The sequence below is a fragment of the Delphinus delphis genome, chromosome 7 (genome assembly GCF_949987515.2).
Source record: "Delphinus delphis chromosome 7, mDelDel1.2, whole genome shotgun sequence".
In the NCBI taxonomy this organism is placed as follows: domain Eukaryota; kingdom Metazoa; phylum Chordata; class Mammalia; order Artiodactyla; family Delphinidae; genus Delphinus; species Delphinus delphis.
Genome location: NC_082689.1, coordinates 70189712 through 70213835, shown reverse-complemented (window position 1 = coordinate 70213835; position 24124 = coordinate 70189712). Strand labels below are relative to the sequence as shown.

Here is a 24124-nt window from a genome sequence, read left to right as displayed (position 1 = left end):
CCTTTAGAATTTCTTGTATGGCAAGTTTCCCAGTGACAAATTCTCTTTATTTTTGTTTATGCATATATTTTGGAATGTACTAATTTCTCCTTCATTTTTGAAGGACAGCTTTCCTAGGTATAGAATTCTTGGTTGACAGTGTTTTTCTTTCAGCATTTTGAATATGTCATCTTACTGTTTTCTGCTTCCATAGCTTTGGTTGTGAATCTTATTTAGGATTATGTGATGAGTAGCTTCTCTCTTGACACTTTTTTTTTTTTTTTTTTTTGCGGTATGTGAGCCTCTCACTGTTGTGGCCTCTCCTGTTGCAGAGCACAGGCTCCGGATGCGCAGGCTCAACGGCCATGGCTCACAGGCCCAGCCGCTCCGCAGCATGTGGGATTTTCCCGGACCGGGGCACGAACCCATGTCCCCTGCATCGGCAGGCGGACTCTCAACCACTGCGGCACCAGGGAAGCCCTCTTGACACTTTTAAGATTCTCTTCTTGACTTTGGCTTTCAACAGGTTAATTATAATGTGTCCAGGTGTGTATTTCTTTGAGTTTATACCACTTGGAATTTATTAAGCTTCTTAGATGTGTGGATTAATGTTTTTCATCAAATTTGGGAAGTTTTTGACCATTATTCCTTCAAATATTATTCCTTTCCTTTTATATTTCTCCTCTCTAGAACTCCAATTATACATGGTATGCTTGATTGTGTGTGACAGCCCTCTGGGGCTCTGTTCATGCATATTTATTCTTTTTCTTTTTTTCTGGTACCCAGACTGGATAATCTCAAGTGACATATATTCAAATTTGCTGGTTCTTTCTTCTGTTGGCTCAAGTCTGCTGTTGAGCCCTTTTTTTTTTTTTTTGAGAGTTATGTTTTATTTGGCAGGAATTTTTAAGGCTTCCAGCCCAGGAGGTAGCATCTCAAGTACGCCTGAGAGAACTGCTCTGAGGAGGCGAGGAGGGAGCTAGGATATATAGGAGTTTTGGAACAAAGGGCAGGTAGTTGGAACATCAAAAGATTACTGTTAATTAAATAAACCCAGGTATCCCAAGTTAAGGAATTTAGCACTTTTCTATGTATGGGAAGATGCAGGAGTCTAGGTTCACTGAAATCATTCCTTTGATATGTACCTCAGTTATCTGGGGTCAGTATCCTGTGTTTTCATATCCTCAGTTTCCTCAAGGTGTTGAGCCCTTCTTATTTTTCACTTCAGTTATTATACTTTTCAACTCCAGAATTTTTGTTTCTTTTTTTTTCAAAACAATTTCTTTATTAATGTTACTTATTTGGTGAAACATTCTCATCATACTTTCCTTTAGTTCTTTAGACATGGTTTCCTTTAGCTTTGTGAACATATTTAAAATATCTTAAAGTCTTTATGTAATATGTGCTTCCTCAGAAATATTTTCTATTGATTGCTTTTTCTCCTGTGTACAGGCCATACATACATTCTTATTTCTTTGCATGTATCATCCTTTTAAACTTTTGTATTTTGAAAACTGGACATTTTGAATAATACAGTGTGGCCACTCTGGAAATCATATTCTACCCTCTCCCCAGGGTTTTTGCTGTTTTTCTTTGTTGTAGTTATTGTTGATTTAGTGAATTTTCTGAATTCATTCCTTAAAGTCTGTGTTCTTTGTTGTGCATAACCACTGATGTCTTTGCTCAGTTAGCTTAGTGGTCATCTGATGACTGGACAGGGATTTCCTTAAATGTCTTCAACCAATACGTTTCCTAGTCTTTGTGGAGGGGCTTAGTATGTGTGTTGGGGTGTGACTTCAACAATCAGCCAGGGAGTATACAACTCTATTTTTGTATTCATTTCTTGCTTGTGTAGAGCCTCAAGGTTAGCCAGAGGTGAGAGCTTAGAGCCTTCTCAGGTCTTTCCTGAGCATTCACACAGCCCTAGCCATTCACACAATCCTAAGCATGCATATTACTTGGATTCCCTGAAATATGTCAGAGTTTTTCAAAGTCCCTATGGACATCACATTCCCCAGCTAAATAGTATGGCTGGAGCAACGGTGCTTCAAACAAAGATGAGAGGTTTTTTTTTTTTTGGTACGCGAGCCTCTCACTGTTGTGGTCTCTCCCGTTGCGGAGCACAGGCTCCGGACGCGCAGGTTCAGCGGCCATGGCTCACGGGCCCAGCCGCTCCGCGGCATGTGGGATCTTCCCGTACCGGGGCACGAACCCTTGTCTCCTGCATCGGCAGGCGGACTCTCAACCATTGCGCCACCAGGGAAGCTCAAAGATGATCTCGAAGATGAGATCATCCTCTGTATTGGATGAGGAGCCACTGGTGAAATTTTAAGCAAAGAAGGAGCACAACTGTATTTGTATAGCAGAAAGAACCTTTGCCAATGAAGCGGAGAATGAATTATGGGCAGACAGACTGGAGGCAGAGAGATCAAGGAGACTAATGCAGTATTTTAGGAAAAGAGTAATGAAGGCTTGAGTTAAGGTTGGAATACAGAGAAAGGAGAAAGAGGAGTGGTGGATTGGAAAATCTATTTACAGATTAGACCCTTCGTGATTTCCAGGGTGTTTCATTGGGAGGCCAGTGCGAACAGGTAAATCAGAGGTAAGGTCTGTCTATTCTCAGATCTGATGAGGGAAATTAAATGGAGGATGGGGTCATCTACCAAAAAAAAAAAAAAAAGGGAGGAGGCACAGGTTTGAGAGAAAACATAAAGACAGGGATCCAAATATAATTAACATTACCTGTGATTGAAATAATTTATGTATTTTTTAGATAAAGATCTTTGAGTGGGAAATTCTGTGTAATTGTGCCACTCAAACAGTTTTGGATTCAGATGCCACAATCCTTCCTTTCCCTCCATCCAGTAGATTCATCACCATTCTTGATTTAGGAATGCTTTAAAGATGCTAGTCATTTGGAACGTATCTGACAAAGTGAGAGGGACTTGGTAAACGTGCTGCCCTAAACAGAAATGTGATATAAACTTGTCAATAGTTATTTCCTGGGCGGTTTTGCTCTCTGAAAACCTAGCAGATAATGGGTGAAACGTTATTGGTGATGATAATTACCTGGAGAAACGTGAGTATATGATTTCTTAAACCTTGTAAATTAAATTGGGCTTAAAATAGATGGTTTTACCACTAGGGAAATGGTTGTTTTCCTTGAAATTCAACCTTTGCAAATTGGTAAAGACAAGAAGGTGGGTAGACTGCACTATGGAAAAGAACATCCGACCGATTTCCACTCTTTTCACACCTCTCCCTTTTTTTCTTTTGCTTCTCAGATGACCAAGTTAATCTTAGTCCAAGTGAACCTTTTAGTTTTGACGTAGGGCCGCGGTGAACACTAAAACGAAGAAAGGGGTTCCGGTCTTCCTGTTCCTACAGTTTCATCTCGGCGCCAGCCGGGCGCACAGAACTGGGGAGGGAGAGGTGCGGGCAGAGAAGGGAGGATGTCGGAGAGGCGGGAGCGGCCCTAGCGCTAACTTCCGCCCCGCCCTCCAAGCCGGGACGCCTGAAGCGGGCGGCCCGCGTTTTCTGTCCCGGGCGCTCCTCCTGGGACGCCCGCTCGACTCCCGAGTCGTCTTCAATTGGCCGTCGGGGAAACGGAAGCCGAAGCGGCGCAGTGAACCCGGAAGTGCTTCGCGGCGGAGGCCTGGGCGACTCTTTTGAATGGAATCGGGCTGATTCATCGCAGGTTCGCGGAGCCAGAGCTCGGCCGAGTCGGAGCTTGCTGGTGTTGCTGTCGCTCTCGCCGCCGCCGCTGCGTCACCGCTGCTGGAAGACAAGGGTCCAGACCGCGGCCTCCTGCTCCGCCCGCCTTCAGGTAAGACGGGGAACGCAGGCCCCAGAGGTCCGCGGAGGCAGCCGCGCTAGGCCGCTGCCAGCGCCTTGCTTTCCTGAGTCACGTTGCTCAGCCTAGTTTCCACTGGGGTCCCGGGCGGTGAGGGTGGAGTCCAGCTCCCTTCGTCCTACACGCTGTCTCCCTGGGTCTCTGACTAAGTTAGGTCTGGATGTGGTCTCCTTCCTCCAAGCGTTTCTGCTCCGCTGAATTCACCACATCTTGGGAGCCTCTCCTCTCTATTCAGAGAGGACCCTTAGTTTTGGCTTCTGTTTGTCTGTGTTCTGTTGAAACTTACCCCTGTGTTGAAAAACTTCCCGCCAGACAGGAAACAAGGGCGAGAGAATAAAATTAACTTTCCCGTTGAATGTATGTTTGCTTTATCACTTGTGTTAACCTTAGGCCTTGACCCCTTTTCTCATAGTGTTAGGTTTTCAACTGCCTTCAAAACCAAACAAAACCCCAGAGGTGCATTGTTTTTTAACCTTGAAACTCTTTAAAACAAAGTATGGTTATTCCTGCTCTGCCTTTTAACTTAACTTTCAGTTTGTCCCACTTGAGTAGTTGTTGATGAATTGATTACATTTCCTGTTTTCAGTAAAGTAGGAATCTGCTACTGTGTGTTACATCTTGGAACTTAATTTTCCTGGGGGCACTACTTTGTGTCAGGCAAAGAAGAAAAATGTAAATTTCTCGAAAGAGTTTGAATATAAACCTAGTGACCTAAGGAAAAATTCTTGAAATTAAAATGGTATCCAAAAGTTGGGAAAGGCAAGGAAGAGGCTTTAAAAATTAGCAAGAAATGTACTTCTAGAGTGAAAATCATTTTTTTCATTGCTCACAAAAGTATTTAGTGAGCAGACTTAATGTTTGTGAGTAAGCAAGACGATAGCCACTGATAATGTTGCAATAAAAAAGAACTGAATACAGTTATAGTGGAGATGATTAATATAATGGTGGCCTTCTAGTCTTGTCCTATAAAGCTAGCAACTGGCTCATTTGAAGTTTAAATTATGTTTCTTTTAAACATATAAATTTAAATGGGTTATTGTGCATTTGAAGAGATTAAGATACATGGTGGCTCAGAATTAACTACAAGATGTGTTTAGTGAAGTGGTATTTAGTGAGAAGCCTGAATATTGTCTTGAATTCGTCCCAGGACAGAATTGCATCTGGCCAACAGAAGAAAGTTTTGAAGTCATGATCTTTCAATGAAGCCTCACCTGTTGAGTTTGGGAGATTTTTTTTTTTTCCCCCAAGGGTCTTGACAAATATTATATTGCTGTTTTAATTGAAAAGCTGGATTTTTAACCTGTTTGACATGGGTTTATTCTATTTTTATACTTGTCTGTAACCCTTGTGTTTAATATCTAATTTCAGGACCCATGTTTGAAAATCAATAACAAGGAGCAATTGTGCTTCTATTTAATTGTTTTAAATTTTATAGCAATGTTTGTTTCATAAGTCATTGTCTACCTGTGAAAGCCTTACCTGAATACTTGTGATTTAGTACTCATGAACTTGTCATATACCCGGTTTGTTGCACTCATTTGACACTCATTCTGTTTTCTGGTATTTTGGTGTCCCCATCTGTAAAGTGAGAATTGGATTAAATAATCTTTCCTGGCTCTAAGATAAATAACAATAACAACAGTTACTGAGTACCTATGAATGTTTCAGGCACTATATTAGGTGCTTTACATTTTTTTCTTACAACAGACTTGCAAGGAAGATATTATTCTCATTTTATAGATGAAGTCTAGAGGCTAAGAGAAGGTAACTTGTTCACATCATATAGAGGGTAGGTGATGAAGCCAGGATTCAAATCTAGGTCTGATTGCCTCCAGAGCCTTTCTGGCTCAATACTACTATTCTTTCACTTTATGTTTTTTCTATGGGATTATATCATGCCTCCCCAGGTAGATTGTAAATTCTTTCAGTGAAAGTCACTAAATTCCTTAGTGGCTCTGTTTCCATATCACCTTATAAACAAGATAGTATTTAATAAATATTTTGCTTCAGTGCTGTAATTAAGAGCTAGCACAAGAAGATATTCATGATAATTCCATCCTCACTGTTCTAAACAGGGGGAATCTTACTTTCAAAACCTTATTTATATAATTAAGTTTAACGTTGACTCTTTCCATTTTTTCCACTGAAGAAAGCCCTTAAGAAAGTGAGAGAAAGAAGTTCCTAATTACTTTCCACAAATCAGACAGTAGAGGAATTAGAAATACAGTGAGATCACAAATATGGAGTAGTTAAAGGATTTAGCATCAATCTGAGAAGTAATAGTATATAACTGCAGCATGGGTTGAGGAGTAAAAAATGAAAAATGAGCTAGGAAACAGTAGAAAAACCTGAACAGATAAGGGCTTCATGATTTTGTTAGCTCAGTTGTGAGATGAAGAAGTGGAAAATCATCAGCCCTTTTTTTTTTACCAATTAGGATTCTAAACATTATGTATGACATATTAGGCATAGACACTTTATTCATATTATCTCATAATGTTTTAGTTAATCATATCATGAATAAGCTGTTGAGTCCTCTGCTTTTTGATAGGTGTAAAAACTTGGTTTAGATCCATAGACCTTTTGCATTGCTTTTATTTCTAAGCACTGGAAGTATTCTTTTATGTTCTAGTGTAACACTTTTAATTTTTATGAACCCCTTTGCGAAGTTCTGCAAAATGCAAGTCCCTCTTCTCCAGTGTGATTCATTTAGTACTGTGAAATATGCCATGTTTTGAAATTCACTAAATGGCAAACTCTATGGGAAGAAGAACCCATGCTGGATGAACTGTAGCTATGCTCAGGATGGTGGTGCTGATGACAGCAGCTAGCATTCATTGTTTACTTGCTATGTGCCATCATTGTTTACTTGCTATGTGCCAAGCCTTGTGTTAAATGTTGTTTATGTTCATTATCTTATTTAATTATCTAAACACCTCTATGAGGTGGATACTATCATTATCCCTATTTTGCAGATGAGGAAACTGAGCCTGAGAGAGGAAACTGACCCAAGGATACAGAGCTAAAACGTGTTAGAGCCAGTATTTGAATCCTGGCACTTAGATTGCAGACTCATAGCTCTTAACCTCATATAGCAAGAAAAACAGTCATCACCATTTACCATCTGGGCCAGTAGACCTTTTAAAATTTCTTACACCTTTAAGTCATTTGAAGGTGTATGTACCTGAAATGGACAACATTGTTGGAATGTAATTAAGTGCTCGTCATCCATCATGCATGAACCTGGAACATACCCATCTTATAAAGATCAGTTCCACATTTTAAATATGTCTCTAATAGGCCCCAGCTTATCTTTTCTTTTGGTTCTACTTGCACTCGCAATACTTTGTATGTGTGTTAAAATATGCCTATCATAAAATTTACCATTTTAACCATTTTTAGACATACAGTTCAGTGGCATTAAGTTCATTCACATTGTTGTGCAATCATCACTACCATCCATCTCCAGACCTTTTTCATCTTCCCTGATGCAGTACTTTTTAAAACAAGCTTATAATTTTGTTGAAGTGGAGATGTCCATCATCTTTGCTTATAAAACATTTTTATTTTTAGATTTATAAACACCAATTAGAGTTAATCCAATGATTTTTTAAAATTTCTACATTTTTACTCACCTTTGTGTACACTTCAGCATTTGTCCACTTATCAACTGTATCAACATCATAAAAGATAACAGAATATGTCATCTCTTTATCAAAACAGGTTCTTGTTGTAAAATAGTGTATAATGAAGTCCTTGTCGAATACTAACTGGATGAGAATGTCATATTTCCTTTCTGGTCTTAGAAATATATTGTTCAACTCATTGATCCCTTAAAAAGTAATTTTTCGAGGTAAAATTCACATAACACAAAATTAACCATTTTAAAGTGAACAGTTCAGTACCATTTAGTACATTCATAATGTTGTGCAACTACCCCCTCTATGTAGTTCCAAAACATTTTACATTCTTCTAAAGTAAAATCCCTTACCCATTAAGCAGTTTCTCCATTTTATTCCCTCCCTCAGCCCCTGGCAATCACCAACCTGCATTTTGTCTTTGTGGATTTATATATTTTGGATATTTCATGTAAATGGAATCATACACTATGTGACTTTGTGTGCATGGCTTCTTTCACATAGCATAATGTTTTGACGTTCATCCATGTTGTAACAGTTATCAGTATTTCATTCCTTTTTATAGTTGAATAATATTCCATATGTTCCATTGTATGTATATATAGAATTTGTTTATCCTTACCCCCTTTGATGGACATTTGGGCTGTTTCCACCTTTTGGCTGTTGTGAATAGTTATGCTATAAATATGCATGTACATGTTCTTGTTTTGAATACCTGTTTCAATTCTTTTGGCTATATACCTAGGAGTAGAATTTCTGGGTCATGTGGTAATTCTGTGTTGAGCTTTGTGAAGAGCTCTCAAACTGTTTCCAACAGTCATTAATTTTTAAGTTTGAGAAAATTGATACAGGATATTGTCAGTGGTCTGAGATTTTGTTTATATTAGTGGTTCTGAACTGGGATGATTTTGCCCTTCTAGGGGACATTTGGCAATGTCTGGAGACATTTTTTTAAAATTGAAGTATAGTTGATTTACAATATTGTGTTAGTTTCAGGTGTAGGGCAAAGTGATTCAGTTATATAAGTATATTTTTTCAGATTATTTTCCATTATAGGTTATTACAAGGTATTGACTATTGTTCTCTGTGTTATACAGCAAATCCTTATTGCTTATCTATTTTATGTATAGTAGTTTATACTGTTAATCCCATACTCCTAATTTATCCCTCCCCCACAGCCTTTCCCTTTTGGTAACCGTGTTCATTTTCTATGTGAGTCTGTTTCTGTTTTGTACATAGATTTATTTGTATTATTTTTTAGATTCCACATATAAGTGGTATTATATAATTTTTATCTTTCTCTGTCTGACTTCATTTCGTATGATAATCTCTGGGTCCATCTATGTTGCTGCAAATGGCAATGTTTCATTCTTTTTTATAGCTGAGTAATATTCCATTGTGTATATGTACCACATGTTCTTGAACCAGTCGTCTGTTGATGGATACTTGGGTTGCTTCCATGTCTTGGCTATTGTAAATAGTGCTGCTGTGAACATTGTGGTACATGTACCTTTTCTAATTAAGCATTTTCATCTTTTCCGGATATATGCCCAGGAGTGGGATTGCTGGATCATATGGTAGTTTTATTTTTAGTTTTTTAAGAAACCTCTATATCGTTTTCCATAACAGCTGTACCAGTTTACATTCCCACCAACAGGGTAGGAGGGTTCCCTCTTCGGAGACAGTTTTGATTATCACAGCTGGTGGCATCCAGTGCGTAGAGGCCAGGGATGCTGCTAAACATCCTATAATGCCCAAGACAACCCCCTACAATAAGAAATTATTTGGTTCTGAATGTCAGTAGTGCCAAAGAAACCTTGGCTTATGTCAATTTTGTTATCATTAGAGTGCTGTTACTTGTTTCTTTACATTCACCTTGTGATTCTCTAATAATTGTGAAACTTTTTTTCTCTGTCAGTTTTCTCTTTGCCATTATGGGAGGAAAATGAAGAATTCTGAATTCTCAACTGTGTTCAATGAAAGCTAAAAAAAAGACTACAAAGATGATGTCTCCAGTCTTTTATATCTTTTTGAAAGATGAAGCAGTGCTTTGGGCAGCACAATAAAAACTGAAGGATGATGCAATGGCTGTAATGTATTTCACTATTGCATCATTTAGGATGATTGTTACCATTCTTCCATTTTCTTATTATTTTAGTCTTTTTTGGCATAGTTGGGAATAACTGATTAAGACATGACAGAGTAATTCCTAGGATAATGAAATAACAAACCTTAAAGATATAGGAAAATTAACCACTTAGATTCCATAATATGTTATAGATTTCTAACAATGTACAATGAACCTATATGGTAATTACTCAATAGAATGAATTTTGTTCTATTTAAAAAATGAATAAATCTTCTTTGTTATTTAAAACACCCTAGAAAGACTGAAAGTCATGAAATGTCAGTCTACATATAATTAGAACAGCTCAAAAAAGAAACTTTAGAAACAAAATTTGGATACAGGGGCAATCACTATGCTCTGTAGCTCCCTTGGATGGTATTTCATTCTGTACTCTCAGGAAATGGTAATTAAAAATCAATTTTGATTTCTATTTTGCTTTTAGGAATTTTGCTTCTTTTAAAGCTCTTGGTATATTTCCCTCCTTAGTTCTCAAAATAATTACATCTTATTTTATTTACTTTTTTTTAGGAGAGAAAAAAAATAAAAACTTGGGAAAAACTGTACCTGCCAGCATTAGCAAGAGCTTGAGTTAAGAAGAAATTTGTCAAACTCAACAAATTGAAGCTTAACATCACAAGAGTTGTAGTTACTGACCAGGTGAGCATTAAGAATATATTTTACTTTTATCTATCCTTACAGGATATGTCATAAAGATGTTATGAAAATGTATCAGTTTTAGCACACATGAAAAGCCCAGATTGAGGGGCTCATGAAAGTCATTTAGATAACTAGCAGTTTTGTCCTTGTCTGCTTTCTAGAAACTTTTTTTAAAGTAGTATGACTTAGAACATTTATCGATGTATTTCATTCCAAATGTTAGTATTTTTATTAAACCTTATTATCTTAAAATATTTAGTTTGTTAAATTTTTTCCTGTTTGCTGAGACATCTAATTTTGTTAAAAACACAAATTTGACCTGCCAGATTTTCTTTCCCTCTGCTCCTCACATTGCTCATGTATATTCACAGCATCTGGAGTCTGTGTAAAGTCATCAGAAACAACACAGGGGGAATAGATAAACTGAACACAGCTGGGAGTTGACTTTGGCCTGGAATATATAGAATGTCTAAAGTTTTTTTTTCCCCATTTGTTCTTTATGTTTGTAAGCTTGAACTAGGCCAAAAGAATTTTTTTGAAGGGGGTAATATATTGTAGAGGAATAAACGTATTTTATATTTTAAAATACACAGGGTTTTGTTTTGTTTTCAGTCTACAGCCTTTAAAAAGTGATATGTATCAATGCCATATTTGAGTTGAGGAATTTTAATGAGAATTTGATGGAGATTTTATTTGTAAATATTGCTATTAGGAAGGTGAGTTAAGGTTATAAAGTGGAAATTTTGTTTAGACTATCCAGTTTTCTTATATGCCTTTTCATTTTTTAAAATGAGTTTATCTGTTGTCAGTCTCACAAACTTGTGGAGTGAAACAAGCCAGACAACATATATTATTTTGTTTACATAAAATTCAAAAGCAACAGAAGTGATCTGTGCTGTTGGAAGTTGGAATTCTACCTTTGCAGGGTGGTAGAGACTAGGAAGGGGATACGAGAGGTTCTTAGGTGCTGACAGGGTTCTCTTTCTTCATCTTGGTGGTGGTTATGGTGGTGTGTTCACTTTGTACAGGTTCCATGGCTGTATCATTTGTGCACTTTTCTAAATATGGACTTGAATGAAGTTTGCTGTACCAACAGTGTTAAATATTCACAGGATTAAATTGTTTGCAGGATTCAACAAATATAATTAGGCAGTAATGATCATAAGTACATTATTGAAAAGTTTGTATATCTATTCTAACTAGTAAAACAACATGGACAAATGACTAAAGTAATCTGTTAGCATTTAATTTAGAATATAATTTGTGGTAATACCATTTTCTAAAGCATACACATAGGAAGAAGAGGAATTTTAAGGCATAGTAGCAATTTTTAAGTAGAAAAAAATGCTTCATTGTTTAGAGTATTTAGTTATACTAATATTAATTTTTATAATTTGATTACTCCTTTTTGTGTATTTGTGGCCATACTAGTACCCTTGTTGTTTTTTCCTTTGATTTCTTCTGTGAATTTTTCAAGCTTATAAGAATATCTTCTGTAGTTATTCCAGACATAAAAAACAAATCAGATTGATATTTCAAAGTTAATTCTCTTGGTACTGATTAACTCTAAAATTGTAATTGAGAACAGCAGCCAAATTTCCTTAGTGAAAAAGGTGTATATCTTTACAGTATCTGAAATAAGGCAAACTATCTGTGTGGATTCTAGAACACTATCTTAATGCATTTAATGCAATATTACTTTATATTTCTTTTAGTATAATGAGTTCGTTTTTAAAAAGCCTTTGATGCTAATTCAGAGATCCATAATCTGCTCACAATGTCTTTCACATGTAGTTTTGATGATAACTGACAAGCTGTAAGTTAATTAGCACAGAACTTACTAATGAGGATGTTAAAATTTAATTTAAAAGTGAGGACTTTTTATTTGTACACTCTGGACAAATTGAAGGAAATTCAATCATACATATGATAAGCATTTCAGGCACTTTTTCCTCATTCAGGTACTTTATTAGGTAACAATAAGAAAATATAATTAACTTAATGATAGCAAAGTTTTGAAAGTATGCTAAGATTGCTTGTCTTTAAAACTGGGGATAACCCAAAACCAAAGCAGTAAAATAAGGTCTGTTAATTAGCATGGAAGACAGCTTCTTGAATTAATATGTGGTGTTAATTAACAGGAAGTCTGATGTTGTGTTGTAATTACCACCAATATTTTTGACATACTGAGTGACTGAAGGTGAATTATGTAGATAGCAATTGAGTAAACACTTTTGTGCTTAGGAACGTTTTTCTTTGTTTCTGTTTTCTAGAAATATGGACAGACTGCTTAGACTTGGAGGAGGTATGCCTGGACTGGGCCAGGTTAGTATATAGACTCTACGTGTTTCTTTGTGTGTAAACTATAAGCCTTTCACTAGTTATCCAAAGAGAAAAAAGTCAGTCCCAAGAAAATCGCCTCACAGATAACCTTATGGTAAGAAGCTTCCCTTACTGCTGGTTACTGTATTCCAACACTAAATAACTTGCGGAGAAAATGTTCTATTTTCTTAATTTAATTTTCTCCCAGGAATAAGAATTTTCTCTATTTGCTTTGATTTAAAGTTTTGGGATATGCGAGATTATCAAACTTGCCTATTGGTTAAAAAAAAAAAGACTCAAAGTATCTTATTTCTGGGTTTACAATGTAGACTTTAAAAGTAACACATGAAAAAGTAAACATGGCATACTCTTGGCAAGATCCAGAAAACCCATAGAATGTTTGTATGTACAGTCTTAACACTGATAAATTCCTTCTAGTAATTATGATACATGGATGAATTAATAAGTAATACCTCTCTTTTCTTTAAATTTGGCATATATGGTTCCTTTTTACATTCTTATTAAAATTAAGTGAATTTTCAGTTGTTTTAATATTATCATCTGTCTTGTTCCATACTGTTGGGGCAAATGGCCTCCAGATAGATTTCTATCTCAGGATATTCTATCTGCTTTCAACTGAAGAAGAAATTTCTGCCTCTTTTGAATTCTACACTGATTATCTTTCCAGTCCAACATTTACAAAAGAGATGACTATGTTAGACTTGAATGTATTTTATGTCCAAATTTTGGGACTATTTTTATAACCCTCCTTAAGAACCCTTTTAGTTGTCAGCTGTTTCCTATTTCCATATCACTGTCAATGACTTTGTCTTCCTTTATTCAAAGTAGTCTAATATTTTGACTATTAAGAAATAGTTTTGTTTGAGATTTCATGAAATTTTCAATGTTTTGTAGGTTCTTTTACAAGGGTCTATCATGGTTTATGACTAATAAACCTTTTCCTTTTAGAAAGTTGAAATCATGTGATCCTATATTGCATCATTGCACAGACTTCAGTTATTTTACGTTTGCTTTTGTTAGTTTTTTTTTTAAAACAGTGAGGTTCATTTATTTATTTATTTATTGGCTGCGTTGGGTCTTCGTTGCTGCACGTGGGCTTTCCCTAGTTATGGTGAGCGAGGGCTAGTCTTCATTGCGACACGTGGGCTTCTCATTGCGGTGGCTTCTCTTGTTGCAGAGCATGGGTTCTAGGTGTGCGGGCTTCAGTAGTTGTGCCGTGTGGGCCCAGTAGTTGTGGCGCGCGGGCTCAGTAGTTTGGCTCGCAGGCTCGAGAGCGCAGGCTCAGTAGTTGTGGCGCACAGGCTTAGTTGCTCCGCGGCATGTGGGATCTTCCCTGACCAGGGATTGAACCCATGTCCCCTGCATTGGCAGGCAGATTCTTTTTTTTTTTTTTTTTAACAGTGATAAAATATATTTTTATTTACTTCGTTGAGTCAGAGGGTCATAAAAAATTATTGCTAAAGTAGATACCAGGCAAACAGAATGGTGCTTTAGAAGTCCATTTACCTTGGAGTTTATTTAAACTAAGAGAAAAAGGTCATAATGTTTTCATGCAATACATACTTCGTTCTTTAAATAACAATTCTGACAAATAACAGAAAGAATTAAGGAATGCTGTATTTGTGATCCATACAAAACACCAACATTTTGGGTTATACATAATTTAAAGAAATGTCCCAAACACTTTTCAAAATACTGTAGTAGCCAATACATAGAGGCATGCCTTAGGTGGCCATAGGAATGCAGTTTAGAAAACAAAGAAAAAAATCACACTGTAACTACTCAATTCTTCAAAATCACTGAACAAGAAAAGCAACAATGAACTTCCATACTGATTTTACATAACTTCTATACAGTACCTTGACTTAAATCCAAGAGCAAAAGTTAAGCCTCTCCTCCTCTATTTTTGGTAAACAACTGCATGGTAAACTTAGATGACATTTCCCCCGGATTTTACCTGAGAGTGGCCTTTTAAATTTTTTATTTAAAAGAGGGCAGGTTTGGCACTTTTATACTGATGTCACCAATGTTAATATTTCTTGGGATCTCAGGGAGATTCATATTCTTTACAGCTGATACAGCACGGGCTGGAGCTCCCGCTAAGCCAGCCTCAGATTTCTCCAGTTTATTTTGTGCATCAATTTGTGTAACAATCTCATTCATGTTGGTCTCCAATACCATTCCCCCCATCACCATTTCTGCAAGAATATTGTGAACCTTGTCTACATGGAAAATTAAATCCAGTTCACAGACGTTTTCAAAACACTTGTCTAATGTTTCCACAAATACTTGAATTAGATCTAAAATGCCAAGTTCACTTTCTGAAGAATCCACACAGAAGACAAAATATAATGTTGCATAATGTCTATAAATCAGTTTGTTGTCAGATCCTCCAATTAATAATCCTCCTTCTAGGAAATTACAAACATTTTCATCTCTCTTAAATACCAAATGGAATGTCTCCCTGATGATTTGCTGTTGTGTATCTTCACTGTAGGGCTGGTAGAACTTGGAGAGCTGCGGCTTCCCGTGGTTGTTAAAGATGAGGATCGCCTTGATCATGGCTGAGCCGGGCCGACCGGGTGGGAGCTGGGGGCCAGGGCGGGGGCGGGCGCGCGAGACTCGCCTCGGGATCTCGCTGGTAATCCTTCCCCACCCGCCCCCTCGGCAGGCAGATTCTTAACCACTGTGCTACCAGGGAAGCCCCTACTTTTGTTAGTTTTGAATATTTCTCATGTTCCTTTACTGTAAGCGTGTTTCTTCATGATTCTTCATTTTTGTAAGATCTGTGTAATACATTCTCTTAAGAGGCCTAAGCCTCTCTGAACTTGACCCTTCTAAAGCTGCTTCCATACATTTACAAACATTCTAGGTAGCGTCTACAATTTCCCTAATTCATTCTGTAATTAGCAATAACAATGTGTAGGCATATAAAAGTGTCAGAAGTGAACTGAGGTGGTATGTAGATACTGCACATTTACCTGCAAATTACAGGTAAAGATGTTGCCTTAGTAGAATTCTTAAGGGGAGTTGCATCAAATTTAAATACCAAAATAACTTTTTCCTTAAGTAGTAGATGCAATAAATTATATATCCATGCCAGAAATCCATGCTGGGAAATTGTTGGACATGAAATAATGGGTTGACTGACCACCAATTGAGTTACATCATATCTCAATGACCGCTGCAAACCTTTGCATTGAGTGGAAAACTAAGTGTTGGTTCAATAACCTGTCCTTGGTTTTGGATAATTTAATCAACACGTATCCCCCCCTCAGTTTGTATTCTATTTGAACTTAAAAATGTGGTGCCTGAGAATCTGATATTTCATGTGTTTCATCTTCCTGATTAGATGACAGACTCTCAAGAGAATGATTTATGGGGTTCTTATTTCTGTGTTACCTCCTTTATCAAATACTAGGTGTTCAATGATTACATTTTTTCTTAAAAGTTAATTTACTCTTGTTCTAGACTAATATGACAAACGGATATGATGTTACTTCTAAAACATGAAATATTAAGTGTATTATTTTTTAATAAACAGGAAAAAAGTTAAGTGTATTGTTTATTTTTTAATTTTTTTTGGCTGCGTCGCACGGCATGCGGGATCTTAGTTCCCCAACCAGGGATCGAACCTGCACCCCTGTGGTGGAAGTGGGGAGTCTTAACCACTGGACCACCAGGGAAGTCCCGAGTGTATTTATTTTTAATAAAAAGTCAAAGACCTTTGGATTGATAATAGCTACTCTTTCCATTAGATAATGCGTAGCAGCCAATAAAAGTAGAAAGGATGGGCTTCCCTGGTGGCGCGGTGGTTGAGAGTCCGCCTGCCGATGCAGGGGACGCAGGTTCGTGCCCCGGTCCGGGAGGATCCCACATGCCGCGGAGCGACTGGACCTGTGAACCATGGCCGCTGAGCCTGTGCGTCCGGACCCTGTGCTCCGCAGTGGGAGAGTCCACAACAGTGAGAGGCCCGCGTACCGCAAAAAAAAAAAAAAAAAAAGTAGAAAGGAGATAGAAGTTGTTTTACCCCTCCAAAAATCAATGGGAAATGTTACTATCTTACCATATAATATAAAAGTCAGAATTTCCTCATAAATAGGGGCAGGTTACTTGCTGTTAACTTTGCAGATGTCTCTTTTAAAACATGGGAATAGTAGCAGAACAGGGTTTTCCATCCATTCTACTGACTCAACTTTCTTTGACTAGAAATGACCTTTCTCTTTTCCATGGCTAATGCTTTGACTTATTCTCTGATCCCATCCTCTCTTGAAACCTTGCTCATCTCCACTGACCCCTTCCTCTGCCTACAAAGATGTTTAAGTGTCCTGTATCCCCAAAACAACAAAACTTCACTGCATTCTGCCATTAAACCTTTTCTTCCATTTATTTCAAGAATTCCTGAAATAATAGCTTATACTCACATATTCTACCTCCTTACCTCCATTGACTCTCATGAGATTATATTCTGGCCTCCTTCTTCATTACTGTACTGGAATTGTTCAAATTGCCAAGTCTATTGGCTTACTTTTAGTTCTTTTTTCACGAGACTTTAATATATCACAGTGTTCACAATGTCTTTTTTAAGAATTTTTCTTCCTTTAGCTTTATCATGGTACTTTTTCCTAGTTCTTCATTATGGTATGCATACCTATAAAACAACTTAAAGTTTTTCTTAAATATTACACTTTTAAATGTTAATACGTGAACAGTAGCAGGCTAAAATCATTAAATCTGTCTACAATCCCCTACTTCAATATAACTTATCAGTAGTGAAGCAGAAACAGATGTTTTATTAGAACTATTAAAATTTGTAAACAAATAGCTTTTATTTCAAATGTGTGTTTTTATTTACTTTGCTAAAGTGCTTATGAACTTGAAATTACTGAAAGATGTGAGATGATTGTATTAAAAGTATTTACTGCTGTAATTTGACTGCTCAGTTGTCTTCATAACTATCCCAACTTAGGTCTTGGCAACTAAACTATTTCCAAAAGTAGTCAAGACTAAGCCCAACAGATGGGCCTAACCAAAGCATAGTCTGCAGCATCTAAAAGTGTTTTTTTAAATAGTTTAATGATAGTTATTTTATTTATTTATATTTTGGCCATGCCACATGACTTGGGGGATCTTAGTTCCCCAACCAGGATTCCAACCCGTGTTCCCTGAAGTGGAAGCTTGGAGTCCTGACCAATGGACCGCTAGGGAATTCCATCTAAAAGTTTTTGTTTAAGTCTCTTGGTCCATTTTAGCTTTAGAAAGAGTCAAGATAAGCTTAAAAGTAAATGAGGGCTTCCCTGGTGGCGCAGTGGTTGAGAGTCTGCCTGCCGATGCAGGGGACACGGGTTTGTGCCCCAGTCCGGGAAGATCCCACATGCCGCAGAGCGGCTGGGCCCATGAGCCATGGCCACTGGGCCTGCGCGTCCGGAGCCTGTGCTCCGCAACGGGAGAGGCCACAACAGTGAGAGGCCCACGTACTGCAAAAAAAAAAAAAAAAAAAAAAAAAGTAAATGAAACAAGTAAAATGTCAATGACATTTATTATCTCGTCTTGTATTTACATTCTTTAGGCCAGTATTTTGAGTTTTCATGTGTTGGGTGTTATGCTATAGGGAATACCAAGGTAAACAAGAACATTGTTACTTAATCTAGGGACCTAACATTCTAGTAGACATACAGCAGTTATGTTTCAAGTGCCTGGCACATATTAACTCTTCGAATTAGCGAATACCAGTGCTTATTGTAAATAATGTGATTTGTAGAGGATGTGGTACTTAATTTTTTTTCCCCAAAAAAGAAAGTGAGACTGAGTTGAGGAAATGATGCTTGAGCTAAATTTTGGAATGTAGCCAACATATATTGAGAAAGTCCTGGAGAACAGGTGATGTGAGGGGAAAAATGGGAAAAGAATCTGGTAAGGGAGTTTGGAGTAGATTATAAAAGGTACTGAATGCCATTTTTAGTGATTTTTACTTTTTCCCTAGTAGATGTACTTTAATGAATACTTTTTAAGCAAAGCTGTGGGATAACTGAATCTGTGTTTTTGAAAAGTAATTCTAGTGGTAGTTTGAAGAATAGGTAGGAGGAAAGAGTTTGAAGGTAAAGTCATCAGTTATATGAATATTTTTGTCTTTTAATCTTCTAGGTACATAGTAGGGTTACACTTTTCCATCTTTTTTTGTGGGTGTGTATGGTACGCGGGCCTCTCACTGCTGTGGCCTCTCCTGTTGCGGAGAACAGGCTCCGGACGCGCAGGCTCAGCGGCCATGGCCCACAGGCCCAGCCGCTCTGCGGCATGTGGGATCCTCCCGGACCGGGGCATGAACCCGTGTCCCCTGCATCGGCAGGCAGACTCTCAACCACTGCGCCACCAGGGAAGCCCTTTTCCATCATTTTTGAACTTAGCCTGCTCATGATTTTGCTTTGGCCAATGGAGCGTGAGTTGGAAATTAACAGGTCACTTTTAGGTGGAAGCTTTAAGAATCAGTGTGTGATTTGCCTACCCTGGTAATCAAGGAAGCATGGAAATGGAATCTCTCTTAACTGAGAGAGAGTGACATACAACCTGCAAGTCAGAAATCCTATGATTTTTGTGTGAAATTCCCTAATTTTTTTAGTCTCTAGTTTTTAAGAAACATGATATAGGCCAAACTAAGCACAAACCAAAAACATATTTGTTGCCTATAAGTTATCAGATTGTACCTTTCTAACGCAGACCTCAGTAAATTTCAGATGCAAAAATAAGGGAAAATACTGTAGGTGAGTGGTCAGAGAAGGCTTTCTGAAAGTGGTGAGATGTAAGCTACATTTTGAAGGATTATTTCAGGTCGCTAGACTTAAAAAAAATAACTTCATGAATTGGATATGATCTATTTTATTTGTTATAACTCCCAAATTCACACAGTATACAGATTTTATATTTATAACCAATAACTGTTTTTTTGGTTTTTGTTATGTGTCTTGGAATAGAAATGTTCTTTCAGTTATCTGTCTTTCAGATTTTGGTCTAACATTTTATAGAAAGAATTAATTTAACATAGTAATGGGGGGAAATGCCTGGAATAAATGAAGAAATAATAAACTTTCATGAATGATGAGTCTCAATATCACATGCCAGTTATCTTCAGTTAATCATAAATTCAATACAGTTCCAATAAAAATATCAACCAGAATTTTCATGGAATTAGAAAACTGATTCTAAAATTCATATAGGAGAAAAAAAATCCAAGAATAGCAAATAAATTCTTAGAAAGGAAAAAGAAACTGCTCTACCAAATATCAAAATATATTTTAATGCTGTGTGACTCAAATAGTGTTATATTGGTATAGAAATAGTCAGGTAGATCAGCATAATCAGATACAAAGTCCAGAAACAGACTCATGCATATATGGGAGCTTGATTTATAATAGAGGTGGTATTAAAAATTAGTGGGGAAGGAGAGGCCTGTTCATTAAATGATGCTGAAGCAAGTGGCTTTCTATATGGGGGGAAAAATAATATTAGATTCTTCCATTATTCTGTACACAAAAGTGTATATCAGATGTATTGAAGACCTACCTGTGAAGATTAAACTTTATAATTTTGGAAGACACACCTATTAGGATGCCTATTATCCAAAAATATGTAGCAAATAAACAACTGTTGGTGAGCGTGTAGAGAAATCCTTGTGCATTGTTGGTAGGAATGTAAAATTGTGTGATCTCTGTGGAAAATGGTGTGGCGGTTCCTCAAAAAGTTACACAATTGCCATATGATCCAGCGATTCCATGTCTAGGTATATACCCCAAAGAACTGAAATTAGGGAGTCAGGTATTTGTACAGACATTTCATAGCGGCATTATTTGCAATAGCCAAAAAGTGGAAGCAACTTGTATTTATTGATGGTTGAGTGGATAAACAAAATGTGGTGTATTAATACTGTGGAATATTATTCAGCCTTAAAAAGGAAGTTCTGACACATGCTATGACATTGATGAACCTTGAAGACATTATACTGAATGAAATTAGCCAGTCAGAAAAGGACAAATATTTTATGATTCCACTTAAATGAGTTACTAGAGTAGTCTGATTCATAGAGACAAAAAGTAGAATGGTGGTTGCCAGGAGTTGGGGGTTGTAGTGGAATGGGGAGTTGGTGTTTAATGGTACAGAGTTTCACTTCGGGAAGATGAAAGTTCTGTAGATAGTTAGTGCTGATGATTGCACAACAATGTGAATGTACTTAATGCCACAGAATTGTACACTTAAATATGGTTAAAATGGTAAATTTTATGTTATGTATATTTTACCACATTAAGAAATTCAATTACCATATCTTTGTAATGAGAGTAACAATATCTACTTCAGATAGTTCTTATAAGGATTAAATAAACTAACCCGTGACCATGTCAGACATACAGTACATAGCTCCAAAAAATGTTTTTTGGAAGAAAATTTCGTCCTTTATGACCTCAAAATAGGAAAGCAGAACTCAAAAGAGAAGATTAGTAATTTGACTGCCTCAATTCATTACTAACTCTTGTCCTAACAAAGACAATATAAACAAACTTAAAAGACAAGTAGTAGAGCAAGAGGAGATATTTGTGACACGTCCATCCACAACACATTTAGTGGAACCATAAATCAGTAACACAAAAAAGACCCATGGGAAAAAAAGATCATGAAATGATAATCTGTAGAACAAGATTTGCCAATGAACATGAAAAGATGGTCAACCTCACCGTATATCAGGGAAATGAAAAGTAAAACAAGTATTAGATTGTTTTTTTAAACAAAAGTATGTTGTTTTAAGTGTTAATGAAGACTTGGGGAAGCAAGAATTCTCATGGAAGCCTTTTTCCTTAGGGTTGGTGTGGGTGTGGCAGTTTGGATTATTGAAAAATTGCAAAGTACTTAAGTGTCTATCTGTGCCAAGATGCATTATGATGGAATATTATGCAGCAGTTAAAATGAACTAGATTCTATATCTCAATATGCGTAATAGACCTTACAAACATATTAAGAGAAAATTTCAGGTTGTAGATATATACATACAATATGAAAGCATTAATGCTAATTTTAAAAACATAGAATAACTTTTTTTTAAGGGCATGTAACTTTAGTAAAAGTATTACAAGTTCTATAGCAGCACTGTCCAATAGAACTTTATGCTGTGAAGGAAATGTTCTATATCTCTGCTAATACAATAGCTATTAGCCACATGTGGCTATTAAGCCTTTGAAATGTGACTAGAACAAGTGAAAAACTGAATTTTAAATTTTATTTAATTTTAATTAACTTAAATTTTATAGCCACATGTAGCTGTTGAGTCCATGATAATGTGCCTAGTGTGACTGAAGAACTGAATTTTTAATTTTACTTAAACTTAAATAGTCACATGTAGATAGTGGCTACCATATTGTATAACACATGCCCAGATAACTCATACCAAATGCATGAGAAGGGAGGGAGACAAAAGGAATTTCCACTTCATAAATAATGTTCTCTCTTTTTAATAAACAAACACAAAAATTAAAGCAAAAGAACAAGTCAGTGAATAGCATTAAATAACATTTTCCTTTGGTAAAAACTTTTTTTAAAAAGCTGCCAAGTAAAACATAATCAGAAATTCATTTTATTTTTCAGTACTTTTTTTCATGCCTTACTTAGACATTCCATATTCTCCTTGGAGTTGAAGAGGGTAACACTATAGCAGTTGCCAGAGACTAGATCATAGAGGGCCTTGTAGAAAATTCTCTTCCAAGTGAGTTGGGAGGTTGTTAGAGATTTTTGAGGAAAGGAGTTATGCTCATCATACTTCCATTTTTAAAGAACCTGGATACTCTGGAGATGAGACTTAGGAATGGAAGCGGAGACATGAAGCTACTACGGTACTGTTTTAAAATAAATTACAGATTATGACTTATTTTTATTGTGTATTTATCTACTGGAGAGATTCTGGTGTGGCTTCAGCCACATTTGAAATAAAACCTTTATTTACTGCTGGTGCAGTAGCATGAAAATGAGCAGGTGTTTACAAAAGGCTTTTTATGAGTTCTCTTTATGTTCCTGAGCTCTTTAACCTGTCTGTATTGACAGTTTTTATATACTGATGGGTGCTTCTGGTTACCTTTTTCCCCCCTTTGATTCTTTGAGTATCCTGATGTGATCCTCTGAACATTTACAAAGAGCCTTTCTAAACACTGTTAGATTAATTTGGCCATTTTTGTTCCTATTGAGAAATAGGGAAGGGTCAAGAAATTTTAATTCTTTTATTTCTTTGCTTAACTACAAGTAAATAGTGATTTTGCTTTAGAAACAAAGGAAAAATACGAAATGCTTTTAATTTTTTTTCATTTGCTGCTCTTGTCATGTAATAATTTTATTATTTAAAAAAGTATAGTTCCTAATTATTCTATTCATATACTTGAGCTGATGTTTCTACTGTAGAAAATCAGAAAGAGGTCAGGTCAAAAACATGCTAATTAGAGCATATTCTTTCTAGGTGTCATTGTAGTATAATTCTTCTGAATAGTTATTAAACCTCATGAAAAATGTGCTCCTGAGGAGTCTCAAATCTGTTCTTGAGAGTTCTCAAGTAAAAGGGAAACAAAACAGATATCTGGTGGGTGCACTATAGTTAATCTGTGTTCTTTTGTTTGAACATTCTAGTTGTGACTGGGCTTTCAAGGGAAAAGGTGTTTGACACTTGTGAATGTTAAATTCTGTCTTGATATGAAATTACCGTAAATGACTTTGCTTGAATTCTTTAGAACATAAGGGGAGCAGTGACGTGTTTTCAATCATAGTGAAATTGTCTTCCAGAATTAATCACATTCTGATGAAATAGAAAATCAAAATCATGAGGAAAAATGAAATGTTAAGATTTTAAAATTAAAGTCAAGGATATGATGGATCCATGACAACTGATACTGCTTTTGGTAGAAAGGGTATATGGGGTGAGAAACAAGAAAAGATACCTCTGTCTAATATAGGAAACTGAGATGTTACAGCATAATCTTAATATTCCAAATGTATGGGATGTTATGGTCATAAAAATCGAATTTATGTCTTTTCCTTCCCTACCCTCAACATTGTTTTACTTGTTTGATTTACTGGTAACCATTCTCATTTGGTACACTGATCTTTGGGTTTCCTATCTTAAACTTGTGTTACATAGTTTCTAATTTTTCAGTTCATATGATCATTTGGACAGTTCTTTAGGTTATCGTACTCACTTGAAATGTGGACAGACATGGCCAGTGTTCCAGTGTTCTCTCCCACAACATACATTCAAGGTGGTTCTTTGTGGAATATTTTCTGGGTTGAGCATCCTGGAAGCATGCCACGAGAGCAGGGCAATGGTCTCTAGTGGGCAGCCTCCCAGTGCTGCTTTTCAAACTGTTGCCAGTGATTTCACAGGCTCTTCCTTCCAGGAGACTGAATGAATGCCTGTGTTGGGCACAATGGGAAGGCTTAGGGACAATAAAGAGTTAAGTAATGACTATGATAGTTATACTTTTCTCCCATTCATTGTATATTCATTTC

General features: G+C 36.6%; 1 protein-coding gene and 1 pseudogene across 1 annotated transcript in view; one reads left to right on the top strand and one right to left on the bottom strand.

The window, feature by feature from the left end:
• The first annotated feature begins 3546 nt into the window (after positions 1–3546).
• PSMD14 (proteasome 26S subunit, non-ATPase 14) overlaps positions 3547–24124 on the top strand; it is a 96586-nt gene continuing 76008 nt past the window's right edge. Inside the window, exons 1-3 of the mRNA XM_060016686.2 lie at positions 3547–3805; positions 10127–10255; positions 12529–12580. Coding sequence (XP_059872669.1) covers positions 12533–12580 — 48 coding nt within the window. The 5' untranslated portion in view covers positions 3547–3805; positions 10127–10255; positions 12529–12532. The remainder of the gene's footprint in view (positions 3806–10126; positions 10256–12528; positions 12581–24124) is intronic.
• LOC132428606 (AP-3 complex subunit sigma-1 pseudogene) lies at positions 14031–15966 on the bottom strand (annotated as a pseudogene).